A 17,945-nucleotide genomic window follows, 5' to 3' on the forward strand; every position below is an offset into this window, starting at 1 on the left:
TTTTTAGTAAAATTTGTTTGAAATAGCCTGTAGAGCTCTAGTTCCCAGGCAGTGACCCCTTATAAAACACATAGATTTCCACACCCCCATCATCTAAAACTTGTTTAACCACATTGACCCATCTTGATTTGGACATACCTCAACTTGTTCTGGCTGAGAATATTATTTAAGAAAATATTTAACCTAACTATTATGCAGTTTCAAAAGCCAAAATATACAACAGACAAGACTGAAAGACTGGTATCAATGCAAGTTAAAGGCCTTGTATGATATAAGTTTAACCTAGACCTGTCAAATGAAGGAAGGAAAAACAGTTTCTTATAGTTGGAAGAAGGAAATATACAACATTTATAGTACACATTACACACAGTCATTATAGAACCTTATATATACATTAAAACTACATATGTGCCTACACATGTAAAAGTATTTGAAAAATTAAAAACAGCTTCTCTATTTTTAACTTTGAACTCTTTATCTTGTTTCCAGATAAGCTGCAGACATCCACTTTAATACTGATATGACAGCATGCACATAAGTCTTAAATCAATAAAGTGCTTAAATGTTAAGTGATTTTTCTGAAGATAAAAGCAAAGCAGCAATTTAAAGATGAAATAATAACAGCACCTAAGAGTTGAAGTCAGGCCATGGGACTGCACTGCCACCACTTCTACTATACAGCACTGTCAGTAAGTAACACGTTTTGTGTTTTAAAAATAATATATTTTAAAATGTAAATTTTGGTTTCAATAAAAATTATAATACTATATTAAAATTTCAAACCTGGAGTGGCCAAAAAAAAGCATAGGTACCACTACTTCTCCTTTTTGGCACTGTAACCTGTTTTTTCCCAGCAGGAGGGGAGAGTGACACAGGGGATAACAGGGCCTTAGTGTCATTTGAAACAAAGCAGTGCATTTATTTCTTTGCTTTTGCTGACTTTCCCTCAAAGGCTCCTGATGTCCTCTCATGCATAAAACAACACGTACAGGAGCGATTCGGGCACACACAGAACATCTGTGCTTTGTGCCACAGCACCACATATTTACTGAAGCATCACCTCGTGTTTAAAGGGATACAACCTTATTGAAATCCCAAAAGCAATTCTACAGTGTGACTCAGGCAGTAGGTGCATCTCTAACTAACTGCATTTACAGAGGCAACTCTCAGAAGAAATTTCCTACCACAAGATTTCTCAAAAAGAAACCAGAAGATGGGACAAAGGAAATGCACAGAAAAATCAAACATTAAAATACTTTCTGTCCTGCCAAAGACCTTTCCTAAGTTTCCTGCCTGGAACATTCAAGGATAGGCATTTGAGATCTTCCTCTATTTTTGCTGTGCCAAGACTGGGTTATAAATTTTGTTTTCCCTAACGAACTGAAATCTCCAGGGTTACACTCTCAAACACATCCCCCCATCTCATTCAGACGTCTGGCACATTTTTCCTATGGGCATGAGGGCTTCAGTAGATGCCTTCTGACCAGTCACAACACCCTGTATTAAACTATCTGTAGAGTTTAAAGGAATATGTACTGATGTGCTAGCAGTCACCCATGCTCCAAATTAATTATATTTGCTCAGTAAATGTCTCATGTATTTTCTAGTAGGTGTTTTTCTTTAATTAAAGCTGACAAACTTCAGAGAGAAGACCCAATCTGTGTAAGCATCTCTTTATTTAGTCTTAAGCACCCAATTCCTTTATATGATCAGAACTGTTCCTTTCCCTACACCAGAAATAGAAAACAGAGCAGCAAAGAGGCAGTAGATATGCTTACAGAAAAATTAAGCAGAATGTGTATTATTTACTTCCTGCACTATGTTTTATGTCTGATTGAAAAAGCTTCCCTACACATCAAAGAAAAATTGATTCAGTGTCTTCATCAAGTAGAAAACCATATTTTAAACGAACCAGGTAGATTGAAGAGCAGAGAAAAATCAATCAGGTGTTTTTTTTATTCAAGTAGAGAGAGGCAAAGAAATTGATCAGTGCAATTTCTCAGACACGAGCCCTTCCAACAATAAGAACAACCTTTGCAAAAGCAGACCCTAGTGCACTACACTCTTACAGCAGTAAACTGAAGTTTATAATAGAAGACATAATCACCATTGGATTATATCCACAGGTAAAGAATTCTACGCTTTTAATTTTTTTTCTGATAACTTCAAACAGTCTTCTTCAAGATTGCAGAAGGAATAAGTATCAGACATTAGAATCCAAATTTGGTATGAAATTTGCCTGAGTTCCTCTGTCCAGTGCTTGCTTTATTGCTTGGCTTCTCTATTGACTAGCCTTCAGATGTCCCCAGTTCAAACAAGTATGAACTGTAATGCTATAAGAGTAATTTAGATTATCAGAATCTTGGCCCAATGTATTGATTAGTATTAATTTCTGTTTTGGTTCCAAAATAAAACGTTTAGGGGGTTTATAGAGTGTTTATAATCATCATTGATCAGGTGATGAATTCAAAGGAACCTCACCTGTGATCTCAGAGTAGAAATTCCATTGTCCTGAAATTTTAGCCTCCTTACAGATGCTCAAAAGTACTATATCATGACACCAGCAAGCAGAAAAGATAGAAACTTCCCTGAAATGTGGCAACCCTGCCTATAGAGGGGAGTTGGAACTAGGTGATCTTTAAGGTCTCTTCCAACCCAAGACTTTCCATGAATCTGTGAAATGTCCTATTAAATCACCTCAGCCCAATGATACACAAATGAGCATTGCAAATAAGAAGGCACACAGCTTACACACCAAGTTTATCAATTGTGGTAATAAGGTCAGATGGAATAAACGAATCCAAATCTGCATCCAGAATTCCAAGGGGATCTAGCTGAGCCACATGATGGCCACGGATCTGAAACAGGAGGAAAGTAAGAGCAAAATGAAATCACACTAACAAAAGTCAGATAAATGGAAAAATCAGTGACATCTCTCCATAGGATATATATCAGCCATTAAGTTGAACAAGCAAACACCATTAATGTGATGACAGGGCTACATATTCCCCAAGTATTCCATTAAGAACAAAAAACAAGCATTATATCACTGAATCCATATATACCTCACACACTACAACATAATCTTTATTATGTCTGACACACAATTTAACGGGGATTACACTGGAGTTAAAGTGAAGAAGGTTACTATAGAGTACATTTTCAGTCTCTGGGTAAAATTAAGAAATTATGATGAGCCTACAGAACCTACCCTCTGCCAATTCAGTCATTTTATATTTTTGCCTGAATCCTCTCTTCTGCACCTGAAGTACATTAAAATACAGCATTGCTGACTTAAAAAAGATTGGTGCTGAAGTAGTTTATATTGGCAATGAAGAGATCACTCTTCCTAAGCTCTGCTCCACATCAGATAGCATCTGACAGCATCTACTTTCACTCATGAAATTTCAGAAATTTGATCTATGACAGAATTGATATTCAAGACACTGAAGAGCACAAATTGAGTGGGAAATTTAGCCAGCTTTCAGTGATCAGTGTGACTGGTGTTAATGCACGGCACAAGCGGCTACAAACTAGTGCATTATCATAGAACATTGCTACAGAAGAAATAACTAATTGATCCAACAGAGCCACAAATATAAAACAATTTTAATATGCCTCTTATGTGTGACTTTCACATAGCAAATTAACTCATTAAAAGCTTTGTATAGATGAATATATTACTAATTTCTCCTTATAATTTTTCTTTTTAATAACAAATTTGCACCCCTTGGGTAGAATTCCATTCATACTACTAGTATCTTAATTGTCCCTGAAAAAAACCTAGAAATTATAAAGTGCAGTATTAACAGTGAAGTGCATCACACAGTAATAGAATATGATTAGAGTGTGGTTCATCAAGAAGGGACCTGTAAAAACACTGTTCAATTATTGTATATTTGCAGGAGAGTTTATAACAAAATGGTTTCCAGTCATAAGAAACCAGAAACACAGCATCTTTTTTGTAACTACCAGCCCTGTAAACTCAGCCTGATTTCTGTGATTCTTTGCATCTCATGAATCATCAGTAATGAAACTCTGACAGGCCAAATGATGCCCACAGCAACATCTGTGCCATCTGACTGTTTACAGCAGCACTAAGTTTATCTGACTGGAACAAAGCAAACAATTCTGTCTCAAACATAATCAACAGGAAAGAATTCACCTCCCTAAGTTACATCTGCTCTTCAGTATTAACAGGAAGAGGAAGAAGATCAGCAAGAATGCCAAAACCCAGAATGGCAGATCAGTCAATGCTGTGCCATATTATTCCAGGAGCAGTTTGGTCTTTAACTAAAAGACATATTTTCCTCAATATCAAGCTATTTTTCAATCAATTCTATTACTTTCACTGAATACAGAAAACAGTAACATCTGCAGAAGTCAGAGATCAACCTTTTGAAAACACATACATAAAAAAAATTTTCATCAATTTCCATAACTTTGATTAAATGCTAGTACAGACTGCCAGAAACTAGACCTTGATTCCTCTGGCCTCGCTTTTGCTAAGCACACAGAACTCACTGAAAATCCTTCTTTCAGTGTGCCCAGGGCTCTCTGTTAGAACAAGCAATAGATTAACTGCCTTCTCAGAAGACCAGCTCAACAGACCACAAAGCAGTTTACCACAAAAACCATAAAACACTGACAGGTTTGAGAAATGAAAATTCTGTATCCTTCTCCATTTCATTTCATTATCAGGCAAAGGAAGGTCACAAATTACCATAGCACTTCAACACTGAATTTAGAGGGTACTAACTACCTTTTAAAAAGCAGATAGTTGCCTTAGGCAATCCTCTGCGACTGTTTGTTGCAGACACATGGGTGCCTGCCATTTATACAGACATTTCTGTTCCATCACTTGACAAATACAGGGAGCAAAATGGCAACCCCTGAACTATTTTCAAGTAAATTGTCTTAAAGCAGCCTAACATTCTCCAATTTTCTCTAATACGTCATCAAATTTTTACTGCAAAAGTGGTTCTTTTCTACATATCTATTTCTAAGCAAATTTCACATATTCTTTATATTCACAAACATTTTCACTCTTTTACAACAGCCCTCCAACTCAATGGTGACAATGCGATGTGTACAAAAAAAAGGTCTTTTAAGAAGTTCCTCTTCTATTTCTCTCATGACACCAAACAGAATTTAAAATACTTAGGGCAAGGAGGAACAGATCTGCTCAAACCAAACCGTAGGAAACTTCTTGGGAAGTTACTCATTTAAAAAACACTTGTGGAATATTTGTTAAATACAGATCTAGTTTTATGGGTTGGTTATTTTGGGGGGGGTTTTTTACATAATTTTTAAGCTTTTAATTGAAATTAAGATACTAGATACAAGTCTAAAAAAAAATATTTCAACTTGTTTTTCATTTGGAAAACATCTAACAAAACCCACTGTCCTATTTCCAAATTACTTCTTCTTTTAGAGGAAAAATAATGAAATTAAGACTTAATCTCTTAGTTTAATAAAAGGGTTAAAAATCAGAGTGTGAAACAAAGTCAATTTGGATGAACAGCTCTCTAAAAGAAATCCATCAAAGCTAACCCAAACTCAGTACTGTCAGCCTCCCAAAATTCAGTTTCTAGTTAATTCATCATTTCTCCTCTCTCTTTTTTTTCCCTATAATCCTGCTCAAATCAGGAACCTCAAAATTCACCTTAGATGTATGAGAAGGCAAGTACATTTCGTTCTTTCCTAAAGAAAGACTGTAACATTTAAAACTGTAATACAAACATTCCCAGAAGTGAAGGCAGACTTTCACAAACCACTATTTCCACAAAAGTCCTTCCAGGCTAAGTCAGATGACCAACATCAGGTCTGTGGGTAGTGTGAATTATGAGTGTGCTAAACCAGGGGATCACCCCAGTCTGAATGTAACACTTCCATGTTTAGACACTGTGCTGGAAAGGAAAAGCTGTCTAGCTCAAGGCATTTTGGATTAGAAGCAAAACAATGGTTAAGACAAGAAACCAAATGTGAACATAAAAAGGAAGAAGGTTGTTTGCAAAGGAGAGGCCTTCTTACACCCACCCCAGAATACACTTACTTGGTATGCTCTTATCAATGACTGCACAGCAAGGTGGTCCTCAACAACCTTTTCAGCTTTCCCCGGTGTCGGGGCCAGGCCGTGGCTCTGCAGAAATGATGCCTTTCCTTCCAGCTGAGCTGGTAGATGGGGATCACACGTTTGGCCAGCGTTAGCGCTTCGGAAAAACACATCCCAGGACTGGACACGTGTACAGAGGAGAAAAATTTAGTACCTCAAATGAAAGTCTAAACCAAAGCGGCTCTTTCAAGCTGCAAATAGAACCTCACTGGATTACAGTGCCTTAAAACACCACTAATAGACAGCAAAAAAAAGAGCACTGATATGTCCCAATCTCGGTAGCAACTGTGTGTTTATTTACACAGAACACTTTTCCTCTCACTTCTTACACTGAGCTTGCTCAGCAGAAAACTCTCCAGCACACAGGACTGTAAAGCATCTTCATACATTATCCATTCACACAGCTCTTTTTAATTGTGCTGTTCAGGCAGCTAACAATGGCTATGATAATATCTTGCTGGTAAAGAGCTACCAAGCCTATAAAACAAAGAACCTTAATAAACTAAATGAATCCATTCCTTTAATGATACCTATAGAATTTATGGTACTTCAAGACATTCACTGATTACACTAAATCAGAATCAGTCCTTAAGAGCTTTTCTTGAAGAAACTTTAAAAGCAATTAAAGGGTTTTTTTTGAGAGACTTCGATTCTAAAATCCTTTCCTCACCATCTTAGGTTACCTTACTATGAAAGAAATGATGGGCCTGGTTTCAAGTGCAAGTCATAATTTTATAAAAGTACTTATCTCAGAAACTGAATCACAACAAACAAAAGTTTATTTTATTTCCTTCTGTGCTTTTACACAAGCTACTTCACTCACAAATGCCCAAATGTTGTTTTCCTGAACTGTTTCCATTCTGATGAGGTGGTCACTGTGCCAGGTTACAATGGTTTTAGATATACGAATGCTAACAGAGAGCAGCAGAATGGGATAAAATATCTGAGACACTTAGACTCAATAAAGAAATGTAGATTTACACAGAAATCTGTGTAAAACACTTCTCTCAGTTGGCTACTTTCAGAAAACAAAAAGTAAGCTATTTAAAAACTTTCATAATTTTCTGACTGGAATAGAAGAACTGAAAGAGATAAACTTCTGTGAGGCTGCAAGTGCAGATTTCAATTACATTTCAAAGAACCAAGTGCCAGAAAAGTGAAAAAGTAGTCCAAAGAAACTCTTTTAAAAAGATTACTTAACATATGCATTACAGAACTCACCAAACAATCAAAATAATGTCATACAAACATGGCATGACAGAAAAATATTTACAAAATCCTGTTTTCATTAAAAAAAAGTCTTCATACTGAAATTTCTAAAAGCTTTAAAGTGTTCAGAAACACCATGAGAGGGGCAGCATAAAGGAGCTAAACATCACCCAACCTTCCAAGTTCAAGTTGTGGAAGTGGGGGGATTCACTGAACCTGTGGGTGGGAACCTCATCATTATCATGAGGACATTGCCAAGAAACATTGCTTTAATGCACTCCTCTTACTTCTTTATTCATACAAAGCTGCATCGAACCAAATACAGTAAACTTAATTTATCACCCTGCTCTTACACAAGCTTATCTAAACATAGCCTTTTATATGCCCTGACAAATTAAGGCAGACAGATCATGTGTGGTGGCCAGTTCCAGACCCACTATGAAGAATTCATTCCTCCTCCCTTCTCTTATTCATGCCCATTTCCTATATTATTCTTACCTTGACATCTTGGCAGCCACACAGATTAGAAGCCTGAACTTACATCCTCTAAGTGGTCTACAAGAGCCTACCAGTGTGACTGTATTTCAGCTGGGATTCTCTCTATACACCTTTCTTGCTCTGTACTAAGAACAGTATTGTTATTCCATGCCTACAAAGCACTCAGCCTGAGTGTCTGCAGACCCCTGACAGTGAAAAACAATCATAATCCCTTTTTTAACTACTAAAGTTACTTAGACTGGAGAAATTATTTGGGCAATACTCAGTTATTAATTGTCTTTAAACATTAAATTAGGAAACTCCAAACACACATTTGGATCCATGACATCTCTCACATTCGAAGTTTTAATAAAGAATTTGCTTTGCTTAAGGTTTCTTCCTTACTTTTTCCAATGTCATGATACACAAACAATGATGATAATAACTATCCCTTTGTTGAGTAAGATTTTGTCATTTAAATGTAAAAGTTATCACAGCACAGTCCCACAAACAACTGAATGTGTTTTTAGACAAGTGCTCTGTTGACAGAGTTGTTAACAAAATGCAAACAGACTCACCCAACAAGTCATCTGTTTAAGGAGAATCAGTATACGGCTCTTTCTTCATGCAAACTCACAAATATAAAGAAAATGTTTCCATCTGAAGATGCAGCCAGCTGAGACAGAATGGACCCACAGTATTTTTTCCTATCACATTTTTGAACTTATTGATTTGTTGGACAGGCTTGACATTTAATCAGCGGGGAGGGAAAATACATCATTTGGCTACAGAAAATTAGTTTTTACTAGATACACATCCATCAAAGCCTTTACAAATTTCTATAGTGTCTTTCAAGATTGATACCAGATTATAGTCTTCAAGTTCTGTGTATCAATGTCAGTCTTTGGCAACAGCATTTGCCATGTGACTGAACAGAGAGAAGACCAGCTTGGTCTCACAGCAAACCTGAAGCTTCTCAACTGAATTAGTGAAGTTCTTCAAGAAGATTGTAGAGGAGACTTATAAAACAAAAAAATACATTCACCAAAAAAAATTACTACAGTGATAGATGATACATTTTTTATTCCTTCTGCCAGCAATTCTATATTGCAATTAAGCATTATTTTCTCAAGTAATATAACACAATTCAAGTGATTCAGTGGCAACATTTTACTGCCATATACTAAACAGTGTTGCAAACAGAATAACAAGTAAAATATGCTTTATCTTGATAGTTTGAGGGGTTTTTTTTAGTGCCATCACAATATTCATCAACTGCACTGAGGACAGTAAAGCCTTAGAAGACACACACTGAGCACCACTATATCATTTAAAAAAGAAAATGAATAAAATTAAGTCAAAGAAAAACAAACCCCCCCACTTTTCCCTAGTCCATAAGCCAAGGGGGTGATTACATGCTCACAGCAGAGTGGCTGCATACAGGATAACATGGCAGGCATTATGTACTCCATAGCCAACCATGCAGTTTTGTAATTAATCTTGTGATAGTAATAACTGAGCCTTGTCAAGCTTCTCTCTTATGATCTATGGCCCTGACACCAAGCTTCAAGGAGAAATAATGACGCCTTTTTCAGAGACCACATCATTTTATTCTGATTGTTGTTTTGGCTACTCTGACAATAGGAAATTCAAAAGACAAGGAAAAGCAGGAAATCATTAGAAATGGATTTGTACAAAGAATAAAATCTCTTTTATATGTATGTGTATATATATATATATATATAGACATGCATATTCCTTGATATGCAACCATGATATACATAGAAAGGAGAAATTCTTAGAAACACTGAATATGCTCATTGCAATGTGACAGCCATATTTCATAGTTGTAAATAAGCATATGTGGGAAGATGTGCAGTCAAATCTTCTGAGAGGGAAATCAGTTCAGGAGCCCTGATTAATTGGATTTTCTAAGTACAAGTGAATAGAATAGGATTTTAAAGTCCAGGAAAAACCAAGCTTTTCCATCTAATCAATGAGGAGGCACAACCCCTCTGAAAAGGGACTATCTAAGAAGAAGAAACATGAGGAGAAATAGGATATAAAAAGGAAAATGAGGAAAGAGAATGCAATATGTCAAAAAGCACAAGCTGGTTCTCTAAACCATACTGGACATACTGAACAAAACACTGAAATATGAGTGGCCTGCAAAGAACCAAATTATTAACAATACCATAATCAACACCACGTGGTGTCTCTTGACATTTTTTTCCAACGCTTCCACTCCTTTCCATACCAAAATGACAAGTGCACAACTTCACAGTCAAAATCACAGCATAAATTTTTCTGTATTTTTAAGAAAACAGGGTGATTTCAACCCTTAACATTTTAAACTTGTTTCATGAAAGCTCAAATTGAACAATTTCTGTCAACAAAAATCTTGAGAAGGTATTTGTAGCTTTCAGCCAATGAAATGAGATGGTTTTCAAGAAACCAAAAATCAATTTTGTTGATGAAACAAAGTAAAATTAATTGGCATTCTTCTGTCCCCCCCCATCCCCACCTTCTCTTCATAGGCTGTGAAAAACCTAGTAATTTAGGCAAGAATAGCTGTAATCCGTTCTTTCTATCCATCATATTCTTTTAAGCCTCATAAATCAGGAACACAGTGAATTTACTTCAGTTTGTTACTGTTGCAAGTTTATTAAACACAGTTAACCTAGAAAAGAATTCACACAATTTTATAATCGTGCTGGTTTTGGCTGGGGTAGTTAATTTATTGCACAGTAGCTGGTTTGGATTCGGAAATGGGGTTAGCAATATAGAGACGTTTTTGTTATTGCTGAGCAGAGCTTACAGTGTCAAGGCCTTTCTGCTCCTCACCCAACCAGTGAGGAGGCTGGGGGTGCACAAGGAATTGGGAGGGACACAGGCAGGACAGCTGATCCCAACTGACCAAAGGGATATTCCAGACCACATCATGCTCAGCATGGGGAAAGAAGAAGAAAGGGGGGACATTCAGAGTGATGGAGTTTGTCTTCCCAAGTCATCATTACGTGTGATGGAGCCCTGCTGTCCTGGGGATGGCTGAACACCTGCCTGCTCATGGGAATCGGTGAATGAATTCCTTGTTTTGTTTTGCTTGTTCATGCAGCTTTTGCTTCCCCTTTTAAACTACCTTTATCTCCATCCACAAGTTTTCTCACTTCTACCCTTCTGATTCTTTTCACCATTCACGCGTGTGTGTGAGAGAGCGCACATGCAGCTGCGTGGTTGCCAGATGAGGTTAAACCACGACAAAAATGCATCTTGAATCACCTGGGATCCACTCCCTAGGCCACACCCTACATTCGTCTGTCAACTCACTTGTGATGATTTATTGGTTGCTGTTCAACCCACAAGCTGCATCACCCCACCAGGATCCAGGATCAGACTGCGCCTGAACTCCCAGATGAATTGGATGGCCTTTCGGCAGGATTTTTAGCACTTCCGCCTCCCCCGAGCACCAATCCTCAGCAGCCGCCTCTGCGGTTCCCAGCCGCCGTGGTTCAGCACCCTGGCCAGCTCCGTGCGGCGGCGGCCCCCGCGCTGCAGCGCTGCCGCCCCGCTCCCGGCTGGGGCGGGCCCCGCGCTCCCCTGCCCGCACCGAGGGGAACTGCCCACCCACAGACATGCTTGCAGGGCTTCCCAGCAGCAAAATGCACTCCACTGCAAAGGGGATGAACCAGGAATTTCATTCATCTGAAAGGAAAGAAGTTCGGCAGAAGCCAATGTAATGTAAATACAATAGGAGATGTCACCTTGATGTCACTACGTACACTCCTTATGCATGAGTTCATCCCTTCAGTGTCCCCAGTATAAAAGCGTTGATATCGATCTCCAGCCTTGACACATCATGAGGGCTTTGCAGAAATTAATTCAGCGCACCCTCACAATGTGCTACCCCACCCCACCCTGGTGGAGCTCAGCTGGCAGCTACAGGACAAGGGCTCAAAGTCAGATGAGAGAGAGCCACTGCTGGAAAAGGTTTCTCCATCCCAAGTTCAGGTGTAATATAAAAGACCTAGGATCTATCTGCTATGTGAACAACAGTCAGTCTTCAGAGCTGTCACTGTATATGTCAACTTTCAACAAGACTAAGTTCATACACAACATCCAAAAAAAAAAAAAACCAGCTACAAAACCACCAAAACCACCCTTTTTGGTTTCCTTTTTTGTTTCCCCCCTCAGCACACAGTCACTTCCTCACACTCTAGACAGATTATGAGACTTAGAACAACAACTTCTAAGTGACATTTTGATATTCATGCTTCGAGAATAAGGAAACAGAGGACCAATCTGGTAAACATTTTGGGCACAATTCACATTACTTCCTAGGAAATGATTTGTCTGTCTTAGAATTGATCAGACTTCTCATCAACTTCTTAAGTTACTGTACATGTATCACCATAACAGAGCCCTCCTTGTCAGCAGAAAGCTTGTTAAAAAATAAGCGTATGTATTTTGTCCACAAGAAAGGATTTGGGCAATAGAGTTTTTAGAAAAGCAAGCACATGTATGTTGCCTGGAGAGAGAAGGAGAGACACAAAACAAAATACTTTTCAAGATACTTAAGAATTTTCTGATAATTTCAGATTCAGTTTTAAGGTTACAGATTCCACAGTTTAATCTAAAGGGAAGAACATTCATCTTCTTCAGACAGTTTAGAAGTACCAACATCAACACGTATTATTTAAATATAACATATTTTCCAATACAGCCTTATTATAAACCAAAAAATTAAATATATTTCATTCTTGGGTCTTCTTCTGGATGTAATTAATTACTGAACTGACTGCTTGACCAGCATGTTCATGGAGGAATAAAGTTCCAGAGCAGCTTTCTATTTCTGGTCTGGACTTATTCTTTCCGCTCTGCTCATCATGTCTGTGCCTCCTCTGTACTTTTACAGTTGCAGTATCACATCTTACAGCAATCAATAGGTGGGAAATTAATTTCATGTTTTTCATTTCACACAAGACCTTGTCCTGAACTTTTTATTAAAAGAGCAAGTTAAAAAGTAAAAGAAACCTATTCCACTCTTAACCCAGTATTACAGTCAAGTTTTAGACTTACCTTATGTACACTTTTAGGGTTTTCAAGCCATGCATAGTACATTTCCTCCACATAATTGGAATTACTCCCACTCAGGAATGGCTCTGAGGTTCCTGATGAAACATACCGTTGGCCATGTAAAAATGCCCTTCTGGCTATATCCTGCTTTTCCAGAAGTTTAAAGCCATGCCTCCTCAGCGTAGCTGCAAACAACTTCAGATGACTCATGTTTGTTTATTAGGCAGACAATCCAAGTCTATTAATAAAATAAAACCAAAATTAATCAGAAAAAGAGCCAATGAATTGCAGATGCATTTCAGCCTCACAGAAAAACTGATGTTTCTGGCTACAGTGCTCTAGTACAGAGCTCAGGCCTAGGCATGAAGTTCCCTTCAGAGTTACAGTCACAGCAGTGGAGTAGCTGCTGACGGCCTTCCAAACATCAGTCAGCTCCTCTCACAGCTCCTGTAACTGCTGTCACCACCCTGCTCCCTGAAGCAATCACCATTTGTACCGCCAGCCCCTAAGCCTAGCTCCCTGGAACAAATGGGTCTGCTAATCATTGACCTCTCTGGAGCTCCTGGCAACCCTCTGCTGTCTCTGTTTAGAAAGCTGTGGCCTTTTACCCAGTCAGACTGGGGTGGGGTCAGCAAACAGTGTCAGCCACAGGTGCTGTGGATAACAAAAAGCCGCTACCTGCAATTTCTGCCACGAGTAATGGAGCTGACTAAACAATGAGAAGTGTTAGTTAAGTGTTCATATTGACATTAGCCTTCAACCAAACAGTGAAACACAGGGAAAAGGCTTGCTCTAATTTGTTTTCCTAACTAGCAACATTTATCTTGTGCTTCCAATGATCTCTTACGAGCTTTGTAACAAGGACAGTAGATTCCCTGCAATTTTGAATTGAGAAATTCAATTTTCCAATTCAATTTCCCACAATGGGAAGAACAATAAGGGTTGAATCTTCTGAATGCTGAACACCATCAGCTCCAGTGCTAGCAAAAGAAAGCAGAGCTTACCTTCAAAATAAAAAAGAACAAAGGCACCTTACAATTAGTCCTGAAATAATATAATCTTAATGCTGAAGTTGCTAAAACTGCAAAGAAAGAGGAATAATGTGAAAAGAAATTATTAGTTTCGTTTTCACTTTAAAAGTATTTAGAATGCTACAATAACATGAAGGATGAGGTATTAATTTAGAAAAAGTAAAATTCAGATTTAACTCCCAGGTGTATCTCTTTTGTTTAGCTGTCCATCTAGAGAAATAATTTATTTGATCCAAGGTAAAACTCAACGTTTTTTGCTGCTTGGTGTGACTGAACAATTGCTAAAAACAAAAGTACTGAGCTGCCAAATCAACTTTTAATTGTTTTTAAAAACAACACTGTCATTTTGAGTCATAAAACAAATTTTAATGTTACCTATTACATGTTAAGATTTCTTTATTTCTAATTCAAAAATAGATACCATAAAAAATGTCATGAACATTTTCTGTATATAATTCCCATTACTTTCTCATTGTTTTTCCTCTTACAGCCTCCTTTCAAGAAACAAAACATGTGGTTATAAAATGCCTAATTCTGAGGGGTAGGAATAGCTATGTTTTTCATCATCCAATTTAAAAGTTGATATTGATTAAAAAAAAAAAAGAAAAGAAAAAGGGCTCCTACTAAATAAAACAGTATTATTGCTTGTTCTTCTCTGGCATCACATTTTTAGCTCAACATGTATTTTAAACGCTGATGACTAGATCAGTTTCTTAGTCACTACCCTTAACTGTATCATCCCAGCAGTGAACTCTCCTTGATCATACCAGATTCCCTTGTCTCCTTTTTCAAGACTTCTATACCCTTTTCACTCTCATCCAGCAAACCCAACCCAAAGCTCCTAAGAGCAGCTGCTCTCATCCACTTACTGGATGTTCTAAACAAGCACTTGTCCACATTCTCCATGTGCCTGGACACATGGAGAGTATTCTGCCAAGGCTGCATCACTGAAACTAGCACACAGTCCTCATTTAAACCTATGAACTCCTCAAAACCACACACTCTACTCTCTCCACCTGGCATTTGCAGCAAATTGGAAACAGTTGGGCTACTGGTATGCTGAATCCCTATTCATCAGTGTTATTTCCTACCTACATATATTCCCTTGTCATTTTCCACTTCACGGATACAAAGCTTATTAGAACATGTGTGTCAACACCCCATCTCTGACCAGGGCTCCCTGGCAACTGGAAGAACACAACCACCATCAGCACCATTTCAGAAGCAGATTAAGTGCTGGAAGAGCTCAGTGACTGCAAGAGCACTGACAGAGCTCATATACTGTCTGCATATATAATTCTCTGTAAGATTTAACAGCAAGTATGCACGATGTTATTTTGCAAAACTGGATGAGTTTTCAACATGTTATAACAGTAAGAACAGAGAGGTCACCATGGCACTTACAACTTTATGTCTGAGCCCATTCTGATAGAAATTATTATTCCACCTACCTTACTGCATGAAAATCTCACCCTCTGCCACAAAACCTTTGCACACATGCACTCATTCCTAAGGGATTACCTACTCTCACTTAAAGTACTTTGTAAAGACTTGGGAGAGAAGGGAATGAGAAGAATGTTTTTCTTAGTTTATCATACTGCAGTAGCAAGCTTCTTAAGTACAGGTAATTTTACATTTTTTCTTCATAATATGTCTGCCTGAAGAATGTGTAGTTCTTTCTTCTAGAAGTTAGTAAAGAACACATAACAGAATAACAAAAATTTGTCAGGGAGATTGGAAAATGGATGCAAATGACATAATATATAACAGAAAGAGAGAGCTTGTAAGTGGTACCAGTCAATTCCCTCCAGCTCCATTTGAATTTCAAAATGGGGTCAGAGCCATACTCCAAGTAGTAACTACTGAATATGCAATCTACAGAAGCATATAGGAGCTATGTCACTCCAGCCAGATTCCAGTTACAGATTAATATGACTCAAAAAAACTGACTTCTTCCTAGTTCTTCCTTCTGCACACATCACTCTTCAGCACAGATGTCAGCTGTCAGCAGCTAAACAAACCAGAGACCACCAGCGTGATCATAGACCATCCCAGCCCACTCAGCCTTGAGACTGTCAGTCAGAAATCAGCACCCAGGACAGCAGGCAGGAGTCAGGAAGAGTTAGAACTGTTCCACTTCACTATGTTTCCTAAACCAACCCTGAAATGAAAACAGTGATTGGAAAGGCATCAAGCTGAGCTAAGAGCAACCTTAAGGATAGTATTAATTAAATCTCTACCGGAGGTCAAAAATAAGAAAGAAGCAGTGAACCACAAGAATAACCTGATATTTAACGCACCACAGCACCCTCCAAATGGTTCAAGTAAATGAAAGGCCTAAGCAGCTGAAAATTTTTGCAGCTGTTCTGTCTCAAGCGACAACCTAGCTTTCATCTTGGCCCTTCCAACTCTAGAAGTGCCCTAATGTCACGGACAGTCTTGGGACTTACTCTACCCAGGTTTCTAGAGGGTGACAGAAGCATGTGGAAAAGACAGCAGACACTTCTAATAACAAAGTTTTTATCCAGCTTTTTTCAAAATCACTTTTATTATAAATACGTTGCACATATGAATCGATATCCTCCTGGTATTGTCAGTATCCTTACTGAGTTTCTTAACACATGGGAAGCCCTGCCAATGTTAACAAATATTCTTCATGCTCTGCAGAAGTGGTCGTTAAAAAGCCTGGCCCATATTTCACAAAAATAGTCCTTCATCCACTATCATGGCCATTTTCTCCTATACTCCCCACACAGCTTAAAGTTCTTTTTCAGACTGAATAATTCAAATAAAACAAGGCTGACAGTGAAAAAAAAAATGGATGAAGATGATAAAGTTCCTCCAAAAGATTATCATAGATAATTTAAATTAGAGATGCAGGGAATATCCTTATTAAATAAGGCTACTTCAGGGATACCTCCATGCACTAAATGTTTCTTTTCCCCCAGCACAGATGTGACACGCTGTATAGGGAATCCTAATTCTCCACCCATAAAGCTGGCCTGCAGGAGGTTTTTGAGCGGCGCATTGGCCTCAAGGCGCACACCGCGAGTCCTGGGCACTGGAGGCACCTCGGTGCAATAAAACTTAATGGATTTATTACCCTACCCTCGAAGAAACGCCTTCAGCGGGTTCCAGAGGGATACCACCACCACAGACTCCAGGCTACCAACGCGTTGTAAAAGAGCAGAGGGGAGGATCTGGGAAGGTCGGGTTTGTTCTCCGGCCCCTCCCCGTGGCGCCAGGACGCGGTGCCCTGGTCACCCTGGCCACCGGGGGCCGGAGCCTGCCAGGCTGTCAAGGCGCTCCCAGCTGCGACAGGGCTGAGGCATCACCGGAGCCCGGGCCAGGAGGGGCCGTCCCCGCTCACCCCACGTTCCGGGGCCCGGCCCAGCCCGGCCTGCGGCACGACCCCCCTCAGCCGCACGACGAGGGGCCCCGCCGCGCCGGGGGCCTGCGCGGGGGACGGGCCGTGCACCGCGGCCAGGCCCGGCCTAGCTCCGCCGCCCCCCGCCCCTCACCGGCGCGGACAGACCTGCGGGGGCGCGGGAGCTCCGGCGCATCCGCGGAGTGCGGCAGGGAGGGCGCGGAGGGGAGGGGAGGGGAGGGGAGGGGAGGGAAGGGAAGGGAAGGGAAGGGAAGGGAAGGAGCGCCGGGAGCGTCGGGAGCGGCGGGGCGGGGGCCGCACCTGCATCACGTGAGGCGCGCGCTGAGGTCACGGCGGGGCGGAGCCGCGGGCGCTGCACCGGCACCACCGCCCCGGGCACGCCCGGGACCCGCCCCCGCCCCGAGACACGCCCGGGGACAGCCCGGGGGCCCGCCCCCGCCCCGAGACACGGGACACGCCCGGGACCCGCCCCGAGACACGGGACACGCCCGGGACCCGCCCCCGCCCCGAGACACGGGACACGCCCGGGACCCGCCCCCGCCCCGAGACACGGGACACGCCCGGGACCCGCCCCCGCCCCGAGACACGGGACACGCCCGGGACCCGCCCCCGCCCCGAGACACGGGACACGCCCGGGACCCGCCCCCGCCCC

The 17,945-nt window shown here is 40.3% G+C and overlaps 1 protein-coding gene across 3 annotated transcripts in view; it reads right to left on the reverse strand.

Moving 5' to 3' along the window:
• Positions 1-17,615, reverse strand: part of OGDHL (oxoglutarate dehydrogenase L) — a 48,318-nt gene extending 30,703 nt beyond the window's left edge. The window contains exons 1-4 of one of the 3 annotated variants that reach the window (XM_042033559.1): positions 17,594-17,615; positions 12,878-13,112; positions 6,056-6,235; positions 2,756-2,858 (exon numbers count right to left, since the gene is read on the reverse strand). In XM_042033559.1, coding sequence (XP_041889493.1) covers positions 2,756-2,858; positions 6,056-6,235; positions 12,878-13,084 — 490 coding nt within the window. In that variant the 5' untranslated portion in view covers positions 13,085-13,112; positions 17,594-17,615. Of the gene's footprint in view, positions 1-2,755; positions 2,859-6,055; positions 6,236-12,877; positions 13,113-17,013; positions 17,241-17,440; positions 17,511-17,593 lie in introns of those variants that run through there. The other 2 variants (XM_042033556.1, XM_042033558.1) reach the window with 2 other exon arrangements.
• Between the last annotated feature and the right edge of the window lie 330 nt (positions 17,616-17,945).

This window comes from Corvus kubaryi, unplaced genomic scaffold (assembly GCF_017639235.1).
Source record: "Corvus kubaryi isolate FWS band 111438036 unplaced genomic scaffold, C.kubaryi_AGA036_p1.0 37357, whole genome shotgun sequence".
Classification (NCBI taxonomy): Eukaryota; Metazoa; Chordata; class Aves; order Passeriformes; family Corvidae; genus Corvus; species Corvus kubaryi.